The following is a 22,648-nucleotide window of genomic DNA, read 5'->3' as shown; positions in this document are numbered from 1 at the left end:
CTTAACTTCCTCTAACTACATCTCTTTTTCTTTTATTATCAAACTTACCATAAAATTAGACATTTTTTTTTTTTGTACATAAGTTAGACACAAGCAGACCCGCTAGTATAAAATAAGGGGAAGAAGAGGGGTAAATATATTAGGAAAAAGTCTCTACCAAAAAAAAAAAATTAGGAAAAAGTGAAGCAAATAGTAACCATTTGAATTTGAAGCAGTCGGTGAGTGGGCCTATGGAGAGAATTCCGGTTAAATTTGGCGTTCATTTCGTTTCTTTCTTCTGTTGTGGCGCGAAGATCATGCATTTACTACTACTATTATTCCATTTTACAGTTATAACCACCGTCATTACAGTTATTCCACGCTTTTTTCTAGCATCTCAAACTACTACGACACAAGATCTATCTCAATCCCCAACGTAACTAACTTGAGGAATTGGATTCATTCTTCATGGAGTGGACAACATTACAGCATCTTGATCTCCGTCATGTAGGGGGTGGCGTTGTACCTTTTCAGCCTCATGCTGCTTCCTTCCATTCTCATCAGGCACTTGTTGCCGTCGCCATCGGAACCTACATCGTCGGTCAGTTTACCAATAACTGCACTATAATATAGTAACTAATTTTATGTTTTCAAATTCATAAAAAGCTTCAATGCTTTGTTTCTGAATCGCAACATTTCGGCATTTTTCTGTTTTGCATTTCGTTTATGCTATAAGTTGTTTTCATAAGCTATTCTAGAGACTGTATGAAAATAACCTGAAAACAATCGATATATCATAAGTTGTTTTAGTAAGTCTTTTTATTTTCTGAATAGTCTCAAAAGTGCTTATGTCGGTAGAAAAGTTTAAGGGCCCGTTTGAATTTGGCTTATTTTTTAGCTTATGAAAATAGATTATGCAAATAAATAAACTTTCATGTTAATTCATAAGTTTTCATCGACAAAAATTGTATCTTTGTAAGTTGTTTTCTCACAAACTACCTTGAAAAGCTTATAATAATACATAAAAGCTTATTTATTTGCATAAACTGTTTCGCATAAGCTCAAAAATAAGTCAATCCAAACAGTGTGTTATGGTTGATTAATTTTAGAAAGCAAACTTAACCATGGTTCCTTCTCATATATATATATATATATATATATATATATATATATATGTGTGTGTGTGAAATAAATATAGATATGTTTTAGGTTTTGGTTTGATTCGTATGGTTCAAGAATTTGCATCAACTCCTGGACCAAACTGTACATTAACAGAATCAGAATCAAACCAAATTACTTTTTGATTCAGTTTCTTACTCAATTTGCTTGAGTTTTCAGAACGTAGAGCTAAATAGTAGCTTTCTTCCCAATGTGCGTGCTTTTGGCTTTGCTATGTTCACTAGCAATATGGTTTGCTTATATAGTGAGAAAAATGGCTTGATGATTTGTTTCCCTTCCATCATTGGAGTTGCAATCTATGAGAAAACTGACAACAATACCAGCTGTTATCCTGAGTTGAATTTAATGAGTGAATTTGCATGCATTTCATCAAGTCCTGCTTTCGGCTACCCTTATCTAAAGCTTTATTCGTTGTTCTTCTACTTGAAGCTTCCTGGCTTAGTTATTTATGGATCTAACCCTACTCCTTATTGACCTCTACTGAGAAGTGTGTTTGTTTAATATTTAATCTCTTTATTTAATTGTTTTTCATGCAGTTAGAAACATTCCTGATCTTCCTGCTATTTATTATTTTTCCCTTTCAATATTATTTTTTCTCTTGAAAAGAAAAAACAATAAGAGAAAGCCATTGAAGTCATAGTATACTCGGAATCTCGTCCAGAATTAGATACACTTAGTACATAACTTTGTAAACCATCATGACAGACATGCTTAGTAAATGTTGCATGACTTGCTCCTGAAGCTTTGTTCTCTGAAGGCATGTACTAATAAAATCAACCCTCTATGTTGATCCATTACATCTGATCCAATAGTTTTCTGCATTTAGAGCACTTGTGAGTTGACTGGGTGGAGTAGACTTGCCCTTTTTATACGCTGCATTATTTGGTTTTTGAATTGATTTTGGAAAATACATTACAAATTGGGTTGTTTCCATGCATGCAGAATTTGACGCATTGACAGGAAGCAAGATTTCTGCTCTTGACATTGGTGCACCAGTTGTCCGCATGGCATATAGTCCTACAAGTGGGCATACTGTGGTTGCAGTCCTCCAGGTTGGACCGACCTGAACTTCTCTTTGGTGCATATGAGGATTTTTTATTGTTATTTATAGAAATATTTTTTTGCTGATTCTTTCATTATGATAGCTTAGTGGAATCTATTAGATCAGGGTTATATCTTTATTTATTTTGATATTACTTTTCTTTAACATATAAAGGTGCAGTGGCATAGATAATCTGATTTGTTCTTTTTTTAATTTTTTTTATGGTTGAGTAAATTCCACTTGATGATGATTCTTCATTTCCCATTACTTAGACATTGAATTATTTCCGCTGTTTTTCTGAATTTAATGTTGCTTAATCTTGTTGTGTATTATTTGTTCAACAAAAAATTCTTGTTGTCTATTGGTTTATATGTGAGTTGTTGTGATTGCAAAGTTCTTCTGTATTTATTACAGTTGCTGCTTTTCATTTGTAGGATTGTACATTAAGATCTTGCGATTTTGACTTGGAGCAAACATGTGTATTGCATTCGCCAGAGAAGAAGTCCGAGAAAATTTATTCTGATACAGAAGTTCATCTGGCAATGACTCCATTACAACATATTGTATTTTTCGGGTTTCATAAACGGATGAGTGTTACAGGTTGGATGTCTGGCTTCTAATCTGTGTAGTTAAATGTCTTACTTTCACTGGTTTGATTAATAATCATTAAAATTTTCTACTTCTGTTTTTGCATAAATGAAGTTGTTGGAACTGTTGAAGGCGGTAGAGCACCCACAAAAATCAAGACAGACTTGAAGAAACCTATTGTTAATCTTGCTTGTCATCCTCGCCTTCCTGTTCTGGTATTACTTAAATATACTTGTCATAATTCTATTTATTTGCAAGTTCGTGTTATATGTATTTCTCTGTAAAAAATATCTTTTGTGTCCTAGTATGTTGCTTATGCAGATGGTCTGATTCGAGCATATAACATTCACACCTATGCTGTTCATTACACACTACAACGTGAGATGATATTTGACACATTCTATTCTTGTTGATAGGGTTTATATTTATCCAATAAGTTATATCCTTAGTGTTATTTATTTTTTTGTTTCTTATTCAGTGGAAAATACTATAAAGCTTAGTGGCGCTGCTGCATTTGCATTTCATCCAACTCTAGAATGGATTTTTGTTGGAGATCGACGTGGTACACTATTGGCATGGGATGTATCAATCGAGAAGCCTAGTATGATTGGAATGTGAGTGACTGTAGTTTACCTGTGATTGAAGTTTTTCCATTACCAAACTGAAAGACCTAATATCATGGTTATCTATTTTGAATTTTGTCAGATTTTATATTAGGCCTAACTCATCCCTACAAAACCGGCTTGTAAGGTGAGGGTTGCCAAAGCTATATAAACGCTACACAGGCCATATCTCTTAGCAATGTGGGACTAAATCCACCCCTTCACACCCAACACAATGAAGGTGTTGGAGGCTGCAATGAAGGCAACTCAAATGCCGCAATTAGGCATATGGGGGCGGACCGCAATGAAGGCGGAATTTCCAACACACCCCCTCACGCTCGGGCCCAATGGGCCTGAAGCGTGGACGATGCGGGAAGCCCAGCAATAGATCTAGGATAGGCTCTGATACCATGTCAGATTTTATATTAGGCCTAACTCATCCCTACAAAACCGGCTTGTAAGGTGAGGGTTGCCAAAGCTATATAAACGCTACACAGGCCATATCTCTTAGCAATGTGGGACTAAATCCACCCCTTCACACCCAACACAATGAAGGTGTTGGAGGCTGCAATGAAGGCAACTCAAATGCCGCAATTAGGCATATGGGGGCGGACCGCAATGAAGGCGGAATTTCCAACAAATTTGTTATTTACTTATATTCTATTGATGGAAATGTTTTAATTCTTAGTTATTTCGGTTACTCTTTGTGAAAACTGAATATATTATTATATTTCAAGTTATGAATAATTTACAATCACTAATGTGTTTATATAGGCTATTCTAACCTAATGGGCTCATGGGCCAAATACAAATTACTAATAGAAGATTACTCCTAATAATAGAATATTTACTATTTATTTACAACACTCCCCCTCAAGCTGGTGAATGAATATTTATCATTCCCAACTTGGAAACAATTCTTTCAAAGTTATTGCCGTTCAGCCCCTTAGTTAGAAGATCTGCAAGGTTGCCTTGGGAAGAGACATATGGAGTGCAAATTAGACCACTATCTAATTTTTCTTTGATGAAGTGTCGGTCAACTTCAATATGTTTGGTCCTATCATGTTGCACTGGATTATGAGCTATGCTAATAGCAGATTTATTATCACAATAGAGTTTCATTGGTTCATCACTCTTTATCCTCAAGTCTTCCAAGATGCTTTTCAGCCATAGTAATTCACATATACCTTGTGCCATTGCCCTGAACTCTGCTTCAGCACTAGATCTGGATACCACACTTTGTTTTTTACTCTTCCAAGTCACAAGATTTCCACCTAAAAAAGTGCAATATCCTGTAGTTGATCTCCTATCCACAATTGACCCTGCATAGTCAGCATCAGTATATGCTTCAAGTCCCACACTTCCATTTCGTTCGAACAAAATTCCTCTACCTGGAGTTCCTTTCAAATATTGAACAATTCGGAGTGCAGCTTGTAGATGAATCTCCTTTGGTTGGTGCATGAATTGGCTGACCAAACTTACAGCAAAAGCAACATCAGGTCTAGTATGTGATAAATATATTAGTTTGCCGACCAATCTTTGATACCTTTCCTTATTAACCGCAACATCTTCTTCTGCATTCCCCAACTTTATATTTGGATCAATTGGTGTACATGCAGGCTTGCATGCTGTCTTGCCAGTCTCTTGCAAAAGGTCGGTAATGTATTTTTGTTGGGATATGAAAATTCCTTTCTTAGAGTGAGCCACTTCTATTCCCAAAAAATACTTCAATTTTCCCAAGGTCTTAATCTCAAATTCCTTGGCTAAGTGTTGACTTAACATTTGCTGCTCCTCTTCATTATCGCCTGTTACGATAATGTCGTCCACATACACCAATAACACTGTGACTCCCCCTGACTTAGAGTGTTTAACAAATAAAGTATGGTCTCCTTGACTTTGTTTGAAGCCCAAACCAACCATAACTTTGGTGAATCTTCCAAACCAAGCTCGTGGTGATTGCTTTAGTCCATAGAAAGCCTTTTTTAACTTACACACGGTGTTGGCAGCAATATCTTCACGATATCCAGGGGGTACATCCATGTAGATCTCTTCTTCAAGTTCTCCATGAAGGAAAGCATTTTTTACATCAAATTGCTGCAAGTTCCAATTGTAATTAGCTACTAAAGATAATATCACCCTAACAGTGTTCATTTTTGCAACTGGAGCAAATGTCTCAGAGTAATCTATTCCATAAGTCTGAGTGAACCCTTTGGCTACCAATCTTGCCTTGTACCTCTCAATAGATCCATCAGCCTTGTATTTTACAGTGTATACCCATTTGCACCCTACAGGTTTCTTTCCATTTGGTAGAGAGACCAATTCCCAAGTATTGTTCTTATCAAGTGCCTCCATTTCCAAATCCATGGCTTGTTTCCATTTCCTGTCAGACAATGCCTCAGACAAGGAAGTAGGTATTGTGGTAGTGTTTAGACTTGTGAGGAAGGCTTTATGGGTAGTTGATAATTGTTCAAAGCATAAGTAATTGGATAGAGGGTAAAGTGGCTTGTTGGTGCAGGTTCTAGTATTTTTCCTATGGGCAATTGGGAGATGTAAATCTTTAGAGTCTACTGGTGTTATTTCTCTGGATTTTGGGTTTTTATGTTTTATCAGAATGGATTCTGGTTCCCTTTGTATGGTTGAGCTAGATTCTGGTTCCTGGGTATGAGAAAATTCTGAAATTGAATCACTAGAGTTTGAAGGGTCAAGGAAAGTTACCTCATGTAATGTTGGATCGGACTCATGGATATGAGTAGATTCAGGAATGGTCTTTTTTCTTGTGTATACTAAATTCTTCCCATATCTCACATCAACACCAACATTTTCATCTTTCTCAGAATCAATTTCAGTCTCAACATTGTCAACTTTAGTTTCAATATTTTCAAGATCAATTTCAGTCTCAACATTGTCACCTCTAGTTTCAGCCTCAACTTCTGGCCCGAAATTAAGGTCAGGGAGTATAAGAGACTCATCTTCCTTACTTGTGCTCTCCCCCTGAAGATGAGTTTGAATGAAGTAACTTTCATGTTCATGGAAGGTGACATCTCGGGAGACAAAGAATTTATGAGACGGTGGATGATAACATTTGTAACCCTTTTGGGTGGAAGAATACCCTATAAAGACACACTTTAAGGCTCTAGGATCAAGTTTCCCTCTACCATCACTATGGATATGGACGAACGACTTACACCCAAATATTCTAGGAATGAGATTACAAGAGGTGGACACATCAGGATAAAATGAGGATAGAACCTCCATAGGAGTTTTAGAGGCAAGGACACTAGAAGGTAAACGATTTATGAGATACGATGCGGTAGGAGTTGAGGTTTGCACTACACTTATAAATGCTATCTTTGTCATATCTCTAGCCAATGTGGGACTTCTAACACACCCCCTCACGTCCAGAACTGAACAAGCTGGAACGTGGGATCAACAACAACGGGTGGCCCAAATATGGGAGGTCTCCACAACGAACAACAAATGGATCTAGGATAGGCTCTGATACCATATTAGATTTTATACTGGGCCTAACTCATCCTTACAAAACCGGCTTGTAAAGTGAGGGTTGCCCAAGCTATATAAATGTTACACAGGCCATATTTCTTAGCAATGTGGGACTAAATCCACCCCTTCACACCCAACACAATGAAGGTGTTGGAGGCTGCAATGAAGGCAACCCAAATGCCGCAATTAGGCGGATGGGGGCGAACCGCAATGAAGGCGGAATATCCAACACACCCCCTCACGCTCAGACCCAATGGGCCTGAAGCGTGGACGATGCGGGAAGCCCAACAATAGATCTAAGATAGGCTCTGATACCATGTGAAAACTGAATATATTATTATATTTCAAGTTATGAATAATTTACAATCACTAATGTGTTTATATAGGCTATTCTAACCTAATGGGCTCATGGGCCAAATACAAATTACTAATAGAAGATTACTCCTAATAATAGAATATTTACTATTTATTTACAAGACTCTTGTTCTTGAATTGGAATCTAATGATTATCTTATGGAAATTTCAGAATACAAGTTAGCGCACAACCAATAACTTCAGTTGCTTGGCTGACCACTTCGCGTATACTTGTAACCCTATCAAAGGATGGAAATATGAAAGTGTGGAAAACACGGGTTATAGTTAATCCTCATAGACCTCCTATGCCGGCAAATTTTTTTGAGCCTGCTGGTTAGCTATCTTGACTCTTTCTACCTCACTCTGGATTTCCTGTTGGTTCTTGATAGATGGTTTCTCATGTTACGTGTATTGCAAAATTCTTGTGCAATGTGCCTCTCCCAATACCATCAACATCACTAGCCTTATTGACAAGGTGTCCAAAAAGTCCTTGGGCGAGAAACAACACTTCAACAACATTATGCAAATCAATTTAGTTATTACCTTTCAATTTTTCTGCGGTGATGGTGGGATGAAGGAGATAACAAAGGAGATATAGAAAGAACCAAAATAAATATACTCAACAATACCAACAATCGACTTGTTTGCTAATTCATATTACATTCTGATGCAGCAATTGAACCAATTGATATCCCACGTATCCTTTCTGAACAAGGTGGAGAAGCAGTGTATCCCTTACCGCGAATTAAAACTATAGAAATTCATCCAAAATCTAATTTAGCAGCACTAGTGTTTGCAGTTAAGTTCCACCTTTCATTTTTTATACCCTCCTTACTAGTGAATATAGGATACATAAACTTGCTTTTTATTTTAACAGAATGTAGCAACTGGAGATACTTCAAAAAACAAGACTGAAAACAATAGAGAAAGGAGAAAGCAACTTTTTGCAGTTTTGCAAGGTGCACGGGGATCGTCAGGTAACTATATTTATTTAGCTTCAAAGAGCCTTCAAAATTTCAGGATATTTTCTATTAGAACATATAAAATTCCCACGGTTTTAGGTTTGCAGTTTTTCTGCTATACTTTCATCCTTCAACATGATACATTATAAAATCTTTAGTTTTTCTGTTCATTTTTAATGGGATGTCTTGCTGAAGTGAACCCTTGATGTCCTGTGTGGTGAAATTGTATGGTATGTTTTCTCCACCTTTTGTGGATATCTTCCCTGCAATGCCTTTTTTATTTTTTGGGCACGATTCCATCCCATGTCTTAATTGGGTCTTTTGGACAAAAAAGATTTGTTAATTTATATTCTAACATACCTCATTTGTTTAGTACATAAGTTGCTACTCACTGTAGTTTACGGTTGTAGATTGTATTTCACTATAATGCATGGCATATTATTATATATGCTGTTTCCATCCAGCTCTTTAATCATATATACACTAATGGTAGAGATTCTTTGCAGCATCGGTTTTAAAAGAAAAATTGTCAGCCTTGGGTTCATCTGGTATCTTAGCAGATCATCAGCTTCAAGCTCAATTACAAGAACATCATATGAAAGGGTGAGTTGAGATCTCTAACTGGAACAAGGAAAATATGTAACTAGTATTTTATGGAAAACTAGTGGTCACAGTCTAGTTTGTTAATTATATTCTGTTGTTCTGACTCTATATCCCTCACTATTCCAACTGAGTACTTAGTCTCGAACCTTTGATTGGATATGTTTGAATTATGAAATTTCATTTGATATCTACACGTGCACATAGGTTTAGTGACAACGTGATGATTGCCCCCACTTATAAACTGATATTGAAGCGTTGTCTCATTTAATGTGGGACTCTTAACCTCAGGTTCAGAACTGGACATATGGAGCGTGACCCGAGTGGCCTGATAGCAGATGGCCCCACGAATATTGGATATGATTGAGGACCATTGACAGTAAAGTTCTGAGTGCTTTAATTGAAAGTGTGTTGTACATCATGCTCCTTCATGGACTGATTTTTTATTTAGCAGTTAACCATTTTGAGAAGTCTATTATTTCGCTGCATGTTCTATGAAGCTGTTTCCTTAAGTTTTCAACGAACAGAACTTCATCACGAATCAAACTTGTATATGTGGAAAATAATTAGGACATATGCACATAGATATGAATACCATCTAATGATTAAAAGAAGTTTCCAAGACCAAGAATGCAGCATTTGCTTTTAATACTAGGTTGAATAGAACATAATGTTTTCCCTGGCATTTATATCTGCTTGAAGTCCAAAGGATATGGTCTACATTCCTTCTGAGTGTTGTGGACATGCAGTCAATTATATCAAGTCCCTTTCGAAGTGTTTATGATAATTAGTGCTAAAGCAAGACAGAACCTTTTGTTATCCAGTACATTTGATTTGTCACAATTCATAATTATCTCATGTCATTGTTGACAATATGCTCTCTTTCTTGCAGCCATAGTCATCTTACAATATCAGACATTGCAAGGAAGGCTTTTCTTCACAGTGTATGATTTTTTCCTATTGTATTACTTTCTTATAAGCCTGAATATCAGTAAAAGGTGCAATGGCTAAGACGTGATTCTATAACCCGACCACAAAATTTGATGGCTCAAATATCCTTACAGTCCTGCATATAACTTCGTTAGAAAGATTTGGCAAATCTCCTTTCCCTGACTCAAATTTTGCACTTCTGCATTATTCTTGTAGCATTTTATGGAAGGCCATACAAAAAGTGCCCCCATATCTCGCTTACCCCTCATCGCTGTTCTAGATACCAAGCATCGTATGAAGGACATTCCTGTTGTCCAGGTAAGGTCTCTATGACAATTTGATTAGGGACTGATTAATTGTCTTTAGACATTTTTGTTCAATCAACTAAAACCATTCATGCACTACCAGCCATTCCATTTGGAGCTTAATTTTTTCAATAAAGAGAACCGAGTTCTTCATTATCCAGTCAGGGCTTTTTATGTGGATGGACCAAATCTTATGGCATATAATCTCTCATCTGGATTGGAGAGTACCTATAAGAAGCTCTATAATTCGGTAATGTAGAGAGAGAGTAGTTATTTTAACAAATATCATCTTGTCCCTTTAATTCTATTGATACCATCCTTTGCATAATATAATACGTTGTAACTATTTATATTTTACAAGTGAATATCATGTCTATATCCTACCTTATAATATTCAGCAACTTTTTATAGGTTCCTGGCCATGTGGAGTATCAAGCAAATTACTTGACTTACAGTAAAAAGCAACACCTATTTCTTGTAGCTTATGAATTTAGTGGCATGACAAGTGAAGTTGTACTTTATCGAGAAAATACTGCAGTAGAGACGGTAAACAGTAAAAGTAGCACTATAAAAGGTATTTATGTGTGAGGAATACATTTCTTTTCTCTTTCAGCCAGAGTTTGGTCATGCATTATGTGGAAAAAATAATTCAAGTTGTTGTGTACAGGTCGAGATGCAGCATTTATTGGTCCGAATGAAAATCAGTTTGCTATTCTTGATGATGACAAGACAGGGTTGGCATTATATATTTTACCAGGAGGGCCCTCACAAGAACTTAAGAATATTGAAAAAGCTTTTGAAGAAAATCAACCTACAGAAACTAGTGATGATTCAATTAAAGGACCAACACCATTTATGTTTGAAACTGAAGTTGATCGTATCTTTTCTACTCCTTTAGGTGCATGAAAGTTGAATACATACGTTTCTACATGCATACATATATAGTTTTTTTTTTTTTGTGTGTGTGTGTAGGCATGGGATTCATTGTCATCATTGATAATGAAGTAAATTTAAAATCAACTGTGACAAGTAAATAACCATCTATAGGGCATATTTCATCCAAAATCCATTGATATGCTTGCGCATAAAATTTCATATTATATGCTTCATCTACTCCATTGTATGTTTTTTAGAATAATTTACACTATACTTTTCAAATACATGGAAATATCTATGCTTCTTCGGTAAAACTCTACTCATTTACATTTTCTGAAATTTAGCTCGTAATATTTACTCACAATTTTCTGGTTGGATTGGTCGTTTTCTAAAAGAAGTCATTGAGCAAAATTATATAAAGTCTTAAACCGGTCTCAGTGGCTCCCCCATCCACAGCAAGGCATACTCACAAGTTTAGATGCTTACTATTTATTTATTTGGTAGTAGATAGTAATGATTACTTTTCTTGGTGGTAGATTCAACCTTGATGTTCGCGTCACATGGGAGCCAAATTGGATTAGTAAAGCTCGTACAAGGGTATCGCCTTTCAACTTCAATTCCAACTTCCAATGGACAATATATAACAACCAAGGGCGAGGGGAAAAAGTCACTCAAATTGAAAATAAATGAGATTGTACTCCAGGTATCAATTAGTTGCATGTTTAATTATGACTAGAACTAGTAGTGATACACAGTTGCTCTGTGCAATTAATCGCAGATGAATTAAATAAAGAAAATGGAGAGACAAAAGGCCCTATAGTCAATAGCGGCCTCTATAGCTGTGCAGTGTAGTGCCCCTAGGAGCCAAATAGCAGTTGTAGTGACTGACTGTAGCACCACCAATAGAAGCCAAATAGCGGTTGTAGTGACTGCTAAACTGAAACTCCTATAAAATTCTGAATTTTTTGAATCTTTTGGTTATTGTACCTTTAAATAGCCATTTTATGCCCTCAACGTACATCTGTTCTCGCTGTTGTTTTGGAATTTTTGGTAATTTCACCTTAAAATTATGAACGACAACAAAATAGAGCCCTCCTCAACTTGTGTGGCTATCTGGCAGTCCTTTTTGCAACATTCTGGCAGCCCTTTCTACGACATTCTGGTTCTCATTCTCACCTTGGAGCAGTGATTCTATTAACGGAGTCACTTGTATTTATTTTAAATGTTGTTTAGATTTTAAGCCTCGGAGGCTAAAACTTATGTACTTTATATAAGGGTTGAATATTGGCAATTATTAGTTATAAATATGTCTTCAATGTTTTTTTTTGACATACAAATATGTCTTCAATGTTTTTTTTTGACATATAAATATGTCTTCAATGTTATTTGCTCTAGTATTTAGGTTTTATATTTACGTTATAAATTTCTTGTATTTTTTTCCTTAAACTTCGATGGTGGCCACACCGCTAGCATTTTGGCGGTCATCCACTATCTGCCACTGACTACACAGACACAATGACAATGTTGGTTATAAACTTATAATGGTCGAGTTTGAAGAAAATTGAATGAGCCATTAACAACCCCGCCGCCTCGACATACCTAAAATGACACTGCATTATGGTTCTTCTTGGTAACACATTTTTTTCAAATTTGTCAGGTGCATTGGCAAGAGACTCTTAGGGGACACGTTGCAGGGATCTTGACAACTCAGAGAGTTCTTATTGTTTCTGCAACACTTGATATACTTGCTGGCACTTCTACAAATTTTGACAAGGGACTTCCTCCAATATCCTTGGATGTTTTTAAGTTAAATTAAGGAACCATTTGTTCATATTAAGGGTGGGTTTGATTGATTAAGTGAAATTTTTGAACCAAATATGAGCAGTTGGAAAGCCATATTCACTCTTTCCTCTGCTTCTACATTCCCCCCCTTTCACATACTCAACCAAGAAGACCAAAAAATTTATATGCTGGTTGAATATGTTCTTGTTTTTAATTCCTTAATCGATGCCTACTTCAGATCACTCTTATGGGTTGGGCCTGCCCTTCTTTTTTCTACTGCCACTGCAATCAGTATACTAGGCTGGGATGGAAAAGTGAGGTCCATTCTCTCAATTAGTATGCCTCAGGCAGGTAATTGTCTTGCTCTGTGTTGGGAGTTCATGATATCTTAGCCAGCTATTTTGTATGTTCTACCTTATTAACTACGGTCCTACTGATCTATTTTTATAAATTTCTTATGCAGTCTTGGTTGGTGCTTTGAATGATCGGTTATTGCTTGCTAGCCCAACAGAGATAAACCCCAAACAGAAGAAGGGAGTTGAGATAAAAAGCTGTCTTGTTGGTTTTCTTGAGCCACTTCTCATTGGATTTGTCACAATGCAACAAACTTTTAAGCAGAAGCTTGAACTTTCAGAAATACTATACCAATTAACATCAAGGTTTTCTTCTTTGCTACCAAATAATTCCCTTTTAGAAAAATCTAACTTTTTAATGGAGAAAGTTATCAAACTCGTCTCATTTCACATTTCTTTATCAAACTCTGATACTGTAAATTTTATCTGAATGAAGGTTTGACAGCATGCGCGTAACACCAAGGTCTCTGGACATCCTTGCTTTAGGTTCTCCTGTTTGTGGAGACTTAGCTGTGTCATTATCCCAATCAGGTCCACAGTTCACCCAGGTAAGCAGTAAATATTTTTATCTTGGCATTTGGTTATTCTCTATCCGATCTCCTAAGGATGTTTAGTTTTTATCTTAGGTGATGCGGGGGGCCTATTCTGTGAAATCTCTTCATTTTTCAATAGCTTTATCTGTTTTGAAAGATGAGTTTCTGCGTTCAAGAGACTATCCACGATGCCCTCCTACGTCTCAATTATTTCACAGGTTCAGACAGTTGGGCTATTCATGTATCAGGTAGGTGCAATGGTAGACCAGGAAAATTCATTGTACTCGCATTGCTACTATTCTAGCTAGATGGACTACTGAAATATGATGTTTGTGTCTTCCATCGTTGCTGATTTTCATGATTTATTTTCTATCGGTGCTAGTTAGGTACTACTTTCTTATCCCAGTCACTAGCTAACCTATTATTATGTATCTAAACTTTTTATTTTTATGTATTACATATGAAAATGGTGCTCCTTTTCACCAATAATTATAATCCACTTTGAATTTTGACAAAATTTGACATGAGAAATTGATCTAGACAAGTAGTAGAGACAATAAAAGATTGGAAGAAAGAAAAGCAAATATAATCTATAATGTACTATGTACAATGTACAATGAAATAGTCGATGTAAAGATCAGAAATATTTTCATATAGTTGATTTATAGCACCATTTGTATGAACTATGTCATGTCTGCCTGTTTTTTTTCAAATGGGAAATATACAACATGGTTTTAGTTGGGAAGACTGGAGAGAGAGAGAGAGAGAGAGAGAGAGAGAGAGAGAGAGAGATTTCTTAATAACATACTGAATTATTGATAGGTTGTAGCCTAGTAGTTCTCTTTACACTAATAACTAGATTGGGTTCTAGCACTAGTAGACAAGATCAAGCTCACTAACAATGAGACTGATATAACTATGATATTCTAGCAGAGCTCATGCTATTGATGAGTGTTAGAAGTCCCACATTGGCTAGAGATATGGCATAGATAGCCTTTATAAGGGTAGTGCAAACCTCAACTCTCAAGCTAGCTTTGAGTATAGGCCTCCCAAATTCTAATAAGGTGTATCATTGTTCTCTGAGTAGCATGAATGTGTGATCCAAATGTTTGTTCACTTTTTAAATTTAAGATTACTTGCAGGTTTGGTCAGTTTGATAAAGCAAAAGAAACCTTTGAAGTTACTGCAGATTACGAAAGCATGCTTGATCTGTTTATATGCCATCTTAATCCTAGCGCCATGAGGCGTCTTGCTCAGAAGTTGGAAGAAGAAGATCTTGACTCAGAATTGAGGCGACATTGTGAAAGGATTTTACGAATTCGATCTACTGGATGGACACAAGGTATATTTGCCAACTTTGCTGCAGAAAGTATGGTTCCTAAAGGACCTGAATGGGGTGGTGGAAACTGGGAAATCAAAACCCTTGCTACTGCAAAGGATATACCTAAGTGGGAGCTTGCTGCAGAGGTGACACCATATATGAGGACTGATGATGCTGCGATTCCATCCATAGTTGTAGACCAGATTGGTGTGTATTTAGGGTCAATTAAAGGAAGAGGCAATGTTGTAGAGGTAAAGGAAGATAGCTTGGTCAAAGCCTTCACTATAGCAGCCAGTGATGTTAAACCCAATGCTTTTGAAGTATCTCCGGTTAAATCCATACCTAATCGATTGGAGGGGAATGATAAGACCCACGGTGATTCACTAATGGGTCTGGAGAATCTTAACAAACAGCTTGCCAGCTCTTCTGCGGATAAACAGGCTAAAGCAGCAGAAGAATTCAAGAAATCGATGTATGGAGCTGCTGATGATAGCAGTAGCGATGAGGAAGGAGTATCAAAAACCAAAAAAATACATATTAGAATAAGAGAAAAGCCAATTGATTCTTCTGTAGATGTGAACAAAATTAAAGAAGCAGCTAGTAAATTTAAACTTGCTGAAGGGTTAACACCATCAAGGAGCAGGTCATTAACCAGTGGATCGCAAGATCTTGGCCAGATTTTAGCCATGCCACCTGTAACTACTGGAATGGCTGCTCATACAGTTCCAACTCCTGGTGATCTGTTTGGTACAGAGGCCTTTACTCGGTCAGCACCAATTTCACAGCCAACTTTTGGGGCTCCAGCTAGTGGGGCTGTGGGTAGAGGACCTATTCCAGAGGATTTTTTTCAGAATACAGTTTCATCTCTTCAGGTTGCTGCTTCACTGCGTCCTGCTGGGTCGTATCTCTCTAAACTTACTCCAGGGGTTGAAAGCAGCAATACAACGGCTAACCAGTTTAGTCCTGATGTTCCTCCTAGAACTGATCAACAACCAGTAGTTTCAAATGAGCCCATAGGACTTCCTGATGGTGGTTTGCCACCACAATCCTTGGGTCAGGCTGAAGGTATGCCCCCATCACAGATGCTGGCACCAATTTCTACCCAGTCCCAGCCTCTTGATCTTAGCGTGCTTGGAGTACCAAATTCTGCTGATAAGCCTGCACAAGCTGGGTCTTCACCATCTTCTGTACGACCTGGACAGGTATAAATAAATGCATGCATAGACATTCATATTTCATATACATGTGTAAAGTATAAATAAATAAATACATGCATACGCATTCATATATATGTGGAACTAGGAACACATTCTAACTAGAGTATGAAAAGAAAGATACTTTGTGCTATTTCTTTTTTTTTTAGATTCCATGGTATTTTCCATGTGTTGGGGAAGAATGTGGAAAGATGAGGAAGAATCAGATGTCCTGCACTGGATTGAACCAGCATGCAGCATAAATAGAGAGGAACACTCATTTTATGTTTTTCCATTCACTATTTTGTGGATTCTAGGGATAGAGAAGAACTTATTGAGCTAGTGTATATATAAATACTAGTTACTTCCAATAATGCCATATCTGAGAAGCCAGCTTGATTGAACTTGGTAAGGTTTAGCCAAAACTAGAGGCATGTGGAGGCAACGGGGGAATATGAGAGGTGATCAGTTTGGGAGAGTGTATTGTGGGCAGCAACCTGCACACATGATAGGTGGAGCAGCAACGTGATTATGTTAGTAAAACAGAATAAAGAGAGAAGGAGGGTGAAGCAAGAAAGGTTTGGATGAGGATTGGGAGGGGTAGGAGAAAACAACTAGAAGAGTTTAAAAAAATTGTGTGCTTATCTTTGGTAATTTGTACAGGTAAAGATCGGGGGAGAAGAAATTCAGATATTTCTCAATATAACCATGTTCTAGTTCCATTTTCATATTACTGAGCATGTATGATTATTTATTTGTTCCCAATCTCATGGCTCTTATGACAGGTTCCTCAAGGGGCTGCTGCTTCTGTATGTTTCAAGACTGGACTTGCTCACCTTGAGCAAAATCATCTTTCAGATGCCTTGTCTTGCCTTGATGAAGCTTTTCTTGCATTAGCTATGGAACAATCTCGTGGAAGTGATATAAAAGCTCAAGCAACAATATGTGCTCAATACAAGATAGCTGTCACTCTTCTTCTGGTACTCCTACTTTTAATGACAGATAGAATGGACTCTGACCTAAAAATATTAGGTAACTGAGCTTCTGTGTCTCTAGGCCGTGAGGAAGCATTATCATAAAACTATAGTTTTAGTTTTTGTAAATATAGCCATCTCCTGAGATAGCAAACATAGGAGACAATTAAAGGGATTATTATAATATCATCTACTGTCATAGTTGATAGGAAATTATACATGAAGAATAGGTGTAAGTTTTTCCATAATTGATATAGAATCCCAGGCCAATTTTAATTTAAATTTAGTCCAAGCTGCGAGGAAGAAAATAAACCTCAATCTACACTTATGAGTTGAGCGTTAGTATTTTTTTGGCGTGTTGGTTGTCAATGAGACCTGATAAATTACTCCAGAAGTCTTAAATCTTGTTGTTGCCAAATAATGCATCTGTTAGATGTTTACCTTCTTTCAAATTTATTTTACTTTTACATATGTCTATTCCTTTTATAAATTTAAAGTTGTTCTCATGACTGCAGGAAATTGGTCGTTTGCAAAAAGTTCATGGTGCAAGGGCAATAAGTGCAAAAGATGAGATGGCAAGACTTTCGCGCCATCTAGGTTCATTACCTCTTCTAGCTAAACACAGAATAAATTGCATTCGAACTGCCATAAAACGAAACATGGAGGTGCAAAATTATGCATATTCCAAGCAAATGCTAGAACTACTATCGTCCAAAGCACCTCCGAGCAAGCAGGAGGAATTTAGGAGCCTGATGGACTTGTGTGTTCAGAGGGGTTTGACTAACAAATCAATTGATCCGCAGGAAGATCCTTCACAGTTCTGTGCTGCCACATTAAGCAGACTGTCAACCATTGGATATGATGTCTGTGATCTATGTGGATCCAAATTTTCAGCTGTGAATGCTCCTGGATGTATTATCTGTGGAATGGGAGGCATCAAAAGGTCAGATGCACTCGCAGGATCAGTTGGCCCAGTTCCTTCTCCATTTGGTTGAAACCCCTAGCCGTGTGTGCATCCTTCGGAGGCTTCTGTGTTAACATAACTTCATTGTAAGGACGACACACAACTGACGGGAAAGGAGAAAAAGTTGTCCCAGCGAATCTCAAATATCGTATAGTTTCGAACTGTGTACACAGCCTGAAACCTGAGTTTTGTAGTGGTTATTTGAGATTGCCTCTGCAGTCTGCTCCCTCGCCCACTCTTTAACTTAATGTTTACTTTTAGGTGATTTTTTCTCTGTAACTGTAATTACGGAGTTTTGTTATGCAATAATTTTGTAACACATATTGACCCTTTGGGAAGATAGAAACAAGAAGATTGAATAGCATTGGTTCTTGAAATAATATTTTATTGTTCTGTATTTTGAAATGAGACAATCACTCCTCTTAAAATTTATTGCTAAGAACCTTATCACAGTTTACATAGGTCAAAACCCTATCAAAGGAAACATTGCTTTCTGTCCACTTTCTATGTACACTATCCAATATACAAAATCTGCCACACCAAAGTTCCGAAATCTGTACTGATTGAAGAATCGAGTGACAAACAGCACCTCTCGCTGGCTTATGTGTGGTTGTCCGAAAAGAAGAAACAAAACTGGGTTATTGGTGTACAAGCAACCTGAAACTGAAGTCATATGGCATCATCTGTACCATCTGTGAAAGAGGCTGTCTTCCCCTTCTTTCAAGGCATTCTACTGCTTCCTTTCTCAGTTCAACAGGTAGCTGAAGGCAGACCCAATCCAACAAAGATTCCAAATCCTTTGCAAAGTCAAGTAAAAACCAGTCAAGTATCTTCGGAATTATTAACTTGTTTGTTTTTGTAATGCCAACTGCTGCCTGTAAATAATCTCTCTTCGCTGCTTCTAACTCGTTATCAACTTGTGATGCTGTGTACACCCTTACCTTCAGAAAATAAATAGATTTATGAATTCCTCCACATTAAGAATGATTAGTAATTTTAACTATGTTATGAAGGTAATGTAATGATTGTCTAAGCTTTATAAGTTCTATTTAGGTCATATTGGTCATCATAAGGACGTCATAAATTTTCAAATCAGACATCACATATTAAGACATTAAAGCATACCTAAAAAAGCAAAGAAAATAGTTAGTGTCAGTCAACAATATTGTCATCTAAATTGAGAAACAAACATACCACAGGTGAAGACCAGCTTCCACATGATAGTGCAAATGTAACCAAAGGCTCAGACCATTCCAAACCAAATATGCCTCTTGCTTTCATCTCATCATTTTTTGCAGCTTTTAGACAGGTCTGTTGCAGGAAGCAAAGATGAAAGTCAAGATATGAATTGTAATCTACAAAGCATAACAAGGACTTCAAAAAAGTAAAAAACTCTCATGTTTAAAAGCAGATAGTAGATTAGAACTTACAAAATTCAGGTGATAAGGAAGTCTCAAGATGAAGTGCTCTATTGTAATTGCCCTGAGTAAGTGCCCCCCCACTACTATTGTTGCCTGTCACAAGATGAATCAAGAAGGATCAATGATAGTTTTTGTGCTCTAAATAATTTGTTCTGAAAACAAAAACAAAAGTTGAGAATATTAGAGAGATTATTGTACCTTCTGCATCAGTGCTACAACCATTTCAGGACTCTCAGGTATGCCATATTCTAAATATGCCTACAATGTATTCAAGCCAAATAACTGTAGTCACCTCAACATATTAAACAAAGGTAATGCGAGTATGTGACGTCAAATATAAATCTAGACCTCATAGAGCCAACTCTTATAGTCTTTCCTTATAGTTACAAGTAGTAAATGGGTGACAGAAAAGTATCTTACATTCATCATACATGAATTATAAGTGTTTATCCAAAATGCAAGTTTCTCCTGATGAGTAAGACCCTTCAAGTTCACAGAAGCAAGCTTCCCAAGTAGGAACCTGTAAATGTCTGTTAGATTAGACAGACACTCATACATGATACATAGCATCAGTCGGAAGTTAATAACCCTTTATAACTTACTTTAATCTATTGATCAGAAACACTGCATTTCTCACTAGGTTGAAATCAATGGTGGAAGCTTCAATCTCACAAAAACTGTTGTAGGCACCAATATCTCTAGTTTTGGATATTGAACAGATACCATATGGATCGCGCGTAAGTGTTTTCGACTCTCCAAAATTGTCCTTGAATGTACCAATTCTCATAAATATACTACATAAGCACTTGACAATATCCTCTGAAACTCTATTTGGTGTGCTATCAACTTCTAACACATTATCTGATAAACTTGAGGAATTTTGTGCTTTTTCTTGATCTATTAATCTCTTCTCCAACTGATCAATCAAAACAAAATGATTATTGAAATGGAAGCTCAATCATTTCACAATCAAATATTAACTATTGAAGATTGTTAAGTACCTGCAACTTCAACTGATCTGCACACTTGTCAGCTGATTCATGTTTTATTGGTGATTTCTTCACTGGGTTGATGACTTTAGCCGTTTTCTTCTCAATTGATTTTGCTTCTGGAATTGATGATAAAGAATCTTGTTTTGAATGCAGTTGCTTCCCATTGACTAGCTTTCTACTAGAAGCACTTCTGGAAAGAGAAATCTGAGGCTTAATGCTAGTAGAAGTAAGCTCACTTTGAGACAAAGATTTTGACCTTTGATGTTTGGATCCTCTGATTGAATTCTTCTCTACTGGATCAATCGAATTTTCCGCATTCCTCTTGGAGGAAATGTAGACAGCCTCCTGATATAAACCTTGTCTGAAACTCACAACCTTCTCTTCTAATCGAACCACCTCTTCCTCCAATACGGCAACTTCCGCCACAAGCTCCAATGTCTAAAATGCACAATACACAGATTTTTTTTAGCGTAAAAAAAAAAAATGTATATAGAAATCAAAAATAAAAAACTTAATTCTAATTAACATATACATTGAATGTATTGAATATAATTGATCAATCACTGACTCAATCTACTTACATGAGGAGGGAGATACGGAGGAAGACGAGGAAGTGCTCCCAAAGGTCTAGTGAGTGCTCTTTCTAACACTCTATGAACATTCTCTTCATGTCTCAGCTTCTTCTTTAACTTATCAACCTGCAAATTTAGAGCTATATAACTAACTACACTGACAAATTGCAAATGATGTGAAGAACAATTCATAAAGTAAGGAATATGTTTCACTCACATCTTGTATCAAAGCCATTTTCCTTTCTCGACGCCCTTTTTTCGAAGTATTATGTGCAGCCATTTTCCTGCTCCCTCCTTTTTCCATCTTGTCCTGCTTTGCACATTCAGTGAGAAACAAAAAAAAAAATTTGTAGAAACTTGGTTTTTGTATGAAAGTAGAAAGAAAGATAGAAGGAAGGACAAGACTATTTGTTTCAGATTTGCAATTTAAACACCATTCATAACAGTTAAATTAGCTCTTGGTTTATGCTATAATTTTAAACCAATTTCTTATTTTTCTCAATTTTTTATAGGAGATTTATACACACTGCATCATTTTCAAGAGAAGCCTATATTTAAAACCAAGTCATTGGACTCAAGTCAATAAGCTTCGGTGAAAGTAAAATCGTTCAGGAGTACTCAAATTTAGACTGTGGCACAAAAAAAATTACAAGACTTTACTTATCTTACGAACAGATTACTAGGACCCTATTCCTTAGGACGGAACGACAAGTAAGATCAATAAAAAGAAATTCATGAGAAGCCAACAACCTTAAATGATCATTTGTTTGTTTTGTAGTATCTTAAGAGTTACAATGAATCCAAAAAAACAAATAGTAAAGAAATTGGCCAAAAAGAGAAAGAAATTAGTTTGCCGTTTTTTGAAGGAACTTTGATTGATTACCTGAAGAGAGGTGTGTGTTCTGCTACTCATGTTACCACTTTCACAGAAAACAAGAAAGAAAATAATAATGCAAAACTAGGTACAGAAAAAAGTAAAACATGCACAAAGTTATGCTAACTCTGATAAAAGTGAATCTGCAAAACAGTAACCAATAATTCACACACACACACAAAAAAGCATGTTAGAAACTGAGAAAGTTTTTTTTAAAAAAAATGGTTTTTTGTTTTACATAATAATAAAAGAAAAATATGGAAGAACAGATGAAAAGAAAGGGAAGAAAAGGGTACCTAAGGAGAAGGAAAAGGACGAGGTTTGTTTGTAAGTAGCAATATGGGATATAATGATGACAACAATGAAACCAATTCTGAACTGAAATGTTTAATGATATTTAATATTGTGTTACATATTTACATGCATATTGCTAACAAATTAATGTTGTTGACAGTTTGGAGAAGGACAGAAAAATTCCTTGACTTAGTGAAACTGTTAGCTAGCTTGTGTAATTAATACCTCAATTTCTTTGACAATCAAAGATAAATTCTAGCTATACTTAAAAATCATTAAAAATTCTAACGACGGTCAACAATACTCTTCGAAAGTAATAACTTTTGATGACATTTCTCGTCTTTATGACTAAGACATTAGACAATAATCCGACTGACGTCAGTTCAATGTGAATTATATATCTATTTTCTGTAATTCTAATTGAACTCGTATAAATTAAGTCATTACTTCAGTCATA

General features: G+C 36.4%; 2 protein-coding genes across 5 annotated transcripts; one reads left to right on the top strand and one right to left on the bottom strand.

The window, feature by feature from the left end:
• Window positions 1-241: 241 nt before the first annotated feature.
• On the top strand, window positions 242-18,430 carry LOC123907814. Its single transcript, XM_045958192.1, has 24 exons — window positions 242-580; window positions 2,101-2,210; window positions 2,635-2,800; window positions 2,903-3,003; window positions 3,094-3,166; window positions 3,267-3,402; window positions 7,418-7,578; window positions 7,919-8,043; window positions 8,123-8,222; window positions 8,714-8,810; window positions 9,700-9,751; window positions 9,954-10,055; window positions 10,146-10,292; window positions 10,454-10,616; window positions 10,710-10,940; window positions 11,455-11,621; window positions 12,576-12,704; window positions 12,934-13,051; window positions 13,164-13,359; window positions 13,490-13,601; window positions 13,680-13,834; window positions 14,729-16,109; window positions 16,886-17,080; window positions 17,590-18,430. The coding sequence occupies exons 1-24, from the start codon at window positions 448-450 to the stop codon at window positions 18,067-18,069; spliced, it is 4,830 nt and encodes a 1,609-aa protein (XP_045814148.1). The 5' UTR covers window positions 242-447; the 3' UTR covers window positions 18,070-18,430.
• Window positions 18,421-22,338, bottom strand: LOC123907813. Of its 4 annotated transcripts, none has more exons than XM_045958189.1 (10): window positions 22,318-22,338; window positions 21,241-21,333; window positions 21,033-21,149; window positions 20,461-20,889; window positions 20,062-20,375; window positions 19,880-19,979; window positions 19,658-19,717; window positions 19,469-19,552; window positions 19,233-19,349; window positions 18,421-18,979 (listed from the first exon to the last, which is right to left on the bottom strand). In XM_045958189.1, the coding sequence occupies exons 1-10, from the start codon at window positions 22,321-22,323 to the stop codon at window positions 18,677-18,679; spliced, it is 1,623 nt and encodes a 540-aa protein (XP_045814145.1). In that variant the 5' UTR covers window positions 22,324-22,338; the 3' UTR covers window positions 18,421-18,676. The 4 variants fall into 4 exon arrangements, with proteins under 4 accessions (XP_045814145.1, XP_045814146.1, XP_045814147.1 ...); XM_045958190.1 differs by lacking the exon at window positions 22,318-22,338 and adding an exon at window positions 22,194-22,300; XM_045958191.1 differs by lacking the exon at window positions 22,318-22,338 and adding an exon at window positions 21,774-22,161.
• Window positions 22,339-22,648: the final 310 nt, after the last annotated feature.

The sequence above is a fragment of the Trifolium pratense genome, linkage group LG2, assembly GCF_020283565.1.
Source record: "Trifolium pratense cultivar HEN17-A07 linkage group LG2, ARS_RC_1.1, whole genome shotgun sequence".
NCBI classification, from domain to species: domain Eukaryota; kingdom Viridiplantae; phylum Streptophyta; class Magnoliopsida; order Fabales; family Fabaceae; genus Trifolium; species Trifolium pratense.
Note: the sequence above shows the minus strand (reverse complement) of the source record. Positions and strands in the feature narration are given on the sequence as shown.

What these genes read in the sequence shown, in the direction of transcription:
- LOC123907813 (XM_045958188.1), bottom strand. Translation starts at nt 21,936, where the DNA reads ATGAGTAGCAGAACACACACCTCTCTTCAG. An exon ending in TTTCTGATCAATAGATTAAA is followed by an intron (nt 19,980 to 20,061) that starts GTAAGTTATAAA and finishes AGACATTTACAG; the next exon opens with GTTCCTACTTGGGAAGCTTG. An exon ending in TTCCTTATCACCTGAATTTT is followed by an intron (nt 19,350 to 19,468) that starts GTAAGTTCTAAT and finishes TTCCTGCAACAG; the next exon opens with ACCTGTCTAAAAGCTGCAAA.
- LOC123907814 (XM_045958192.1), top strand. Translation starts at nt 448, where the DNA reads ATGGAGTGGACAACATTACAGCATCTTGATCTCCGTCATGTAGGGGGT. An exon ending in TTGACAAGGGACTTCCTCCA is followed by an intron (nt 12,705 to 12,933) that starts ATATCCTTGGAT and finishes ATCGATGCCTAC; the next exon opens with TTCAGATCACTCTTATGGGT. An exon ending in CAGGTCCACAGTTCACCCAG is followed by an intron (nt 13,602 to 13,679) that starts GTAAGCAGTAAA and finishes TTTTTATCTTAG; the next exon opens with GTGATGCGGGGGGCCTATTC.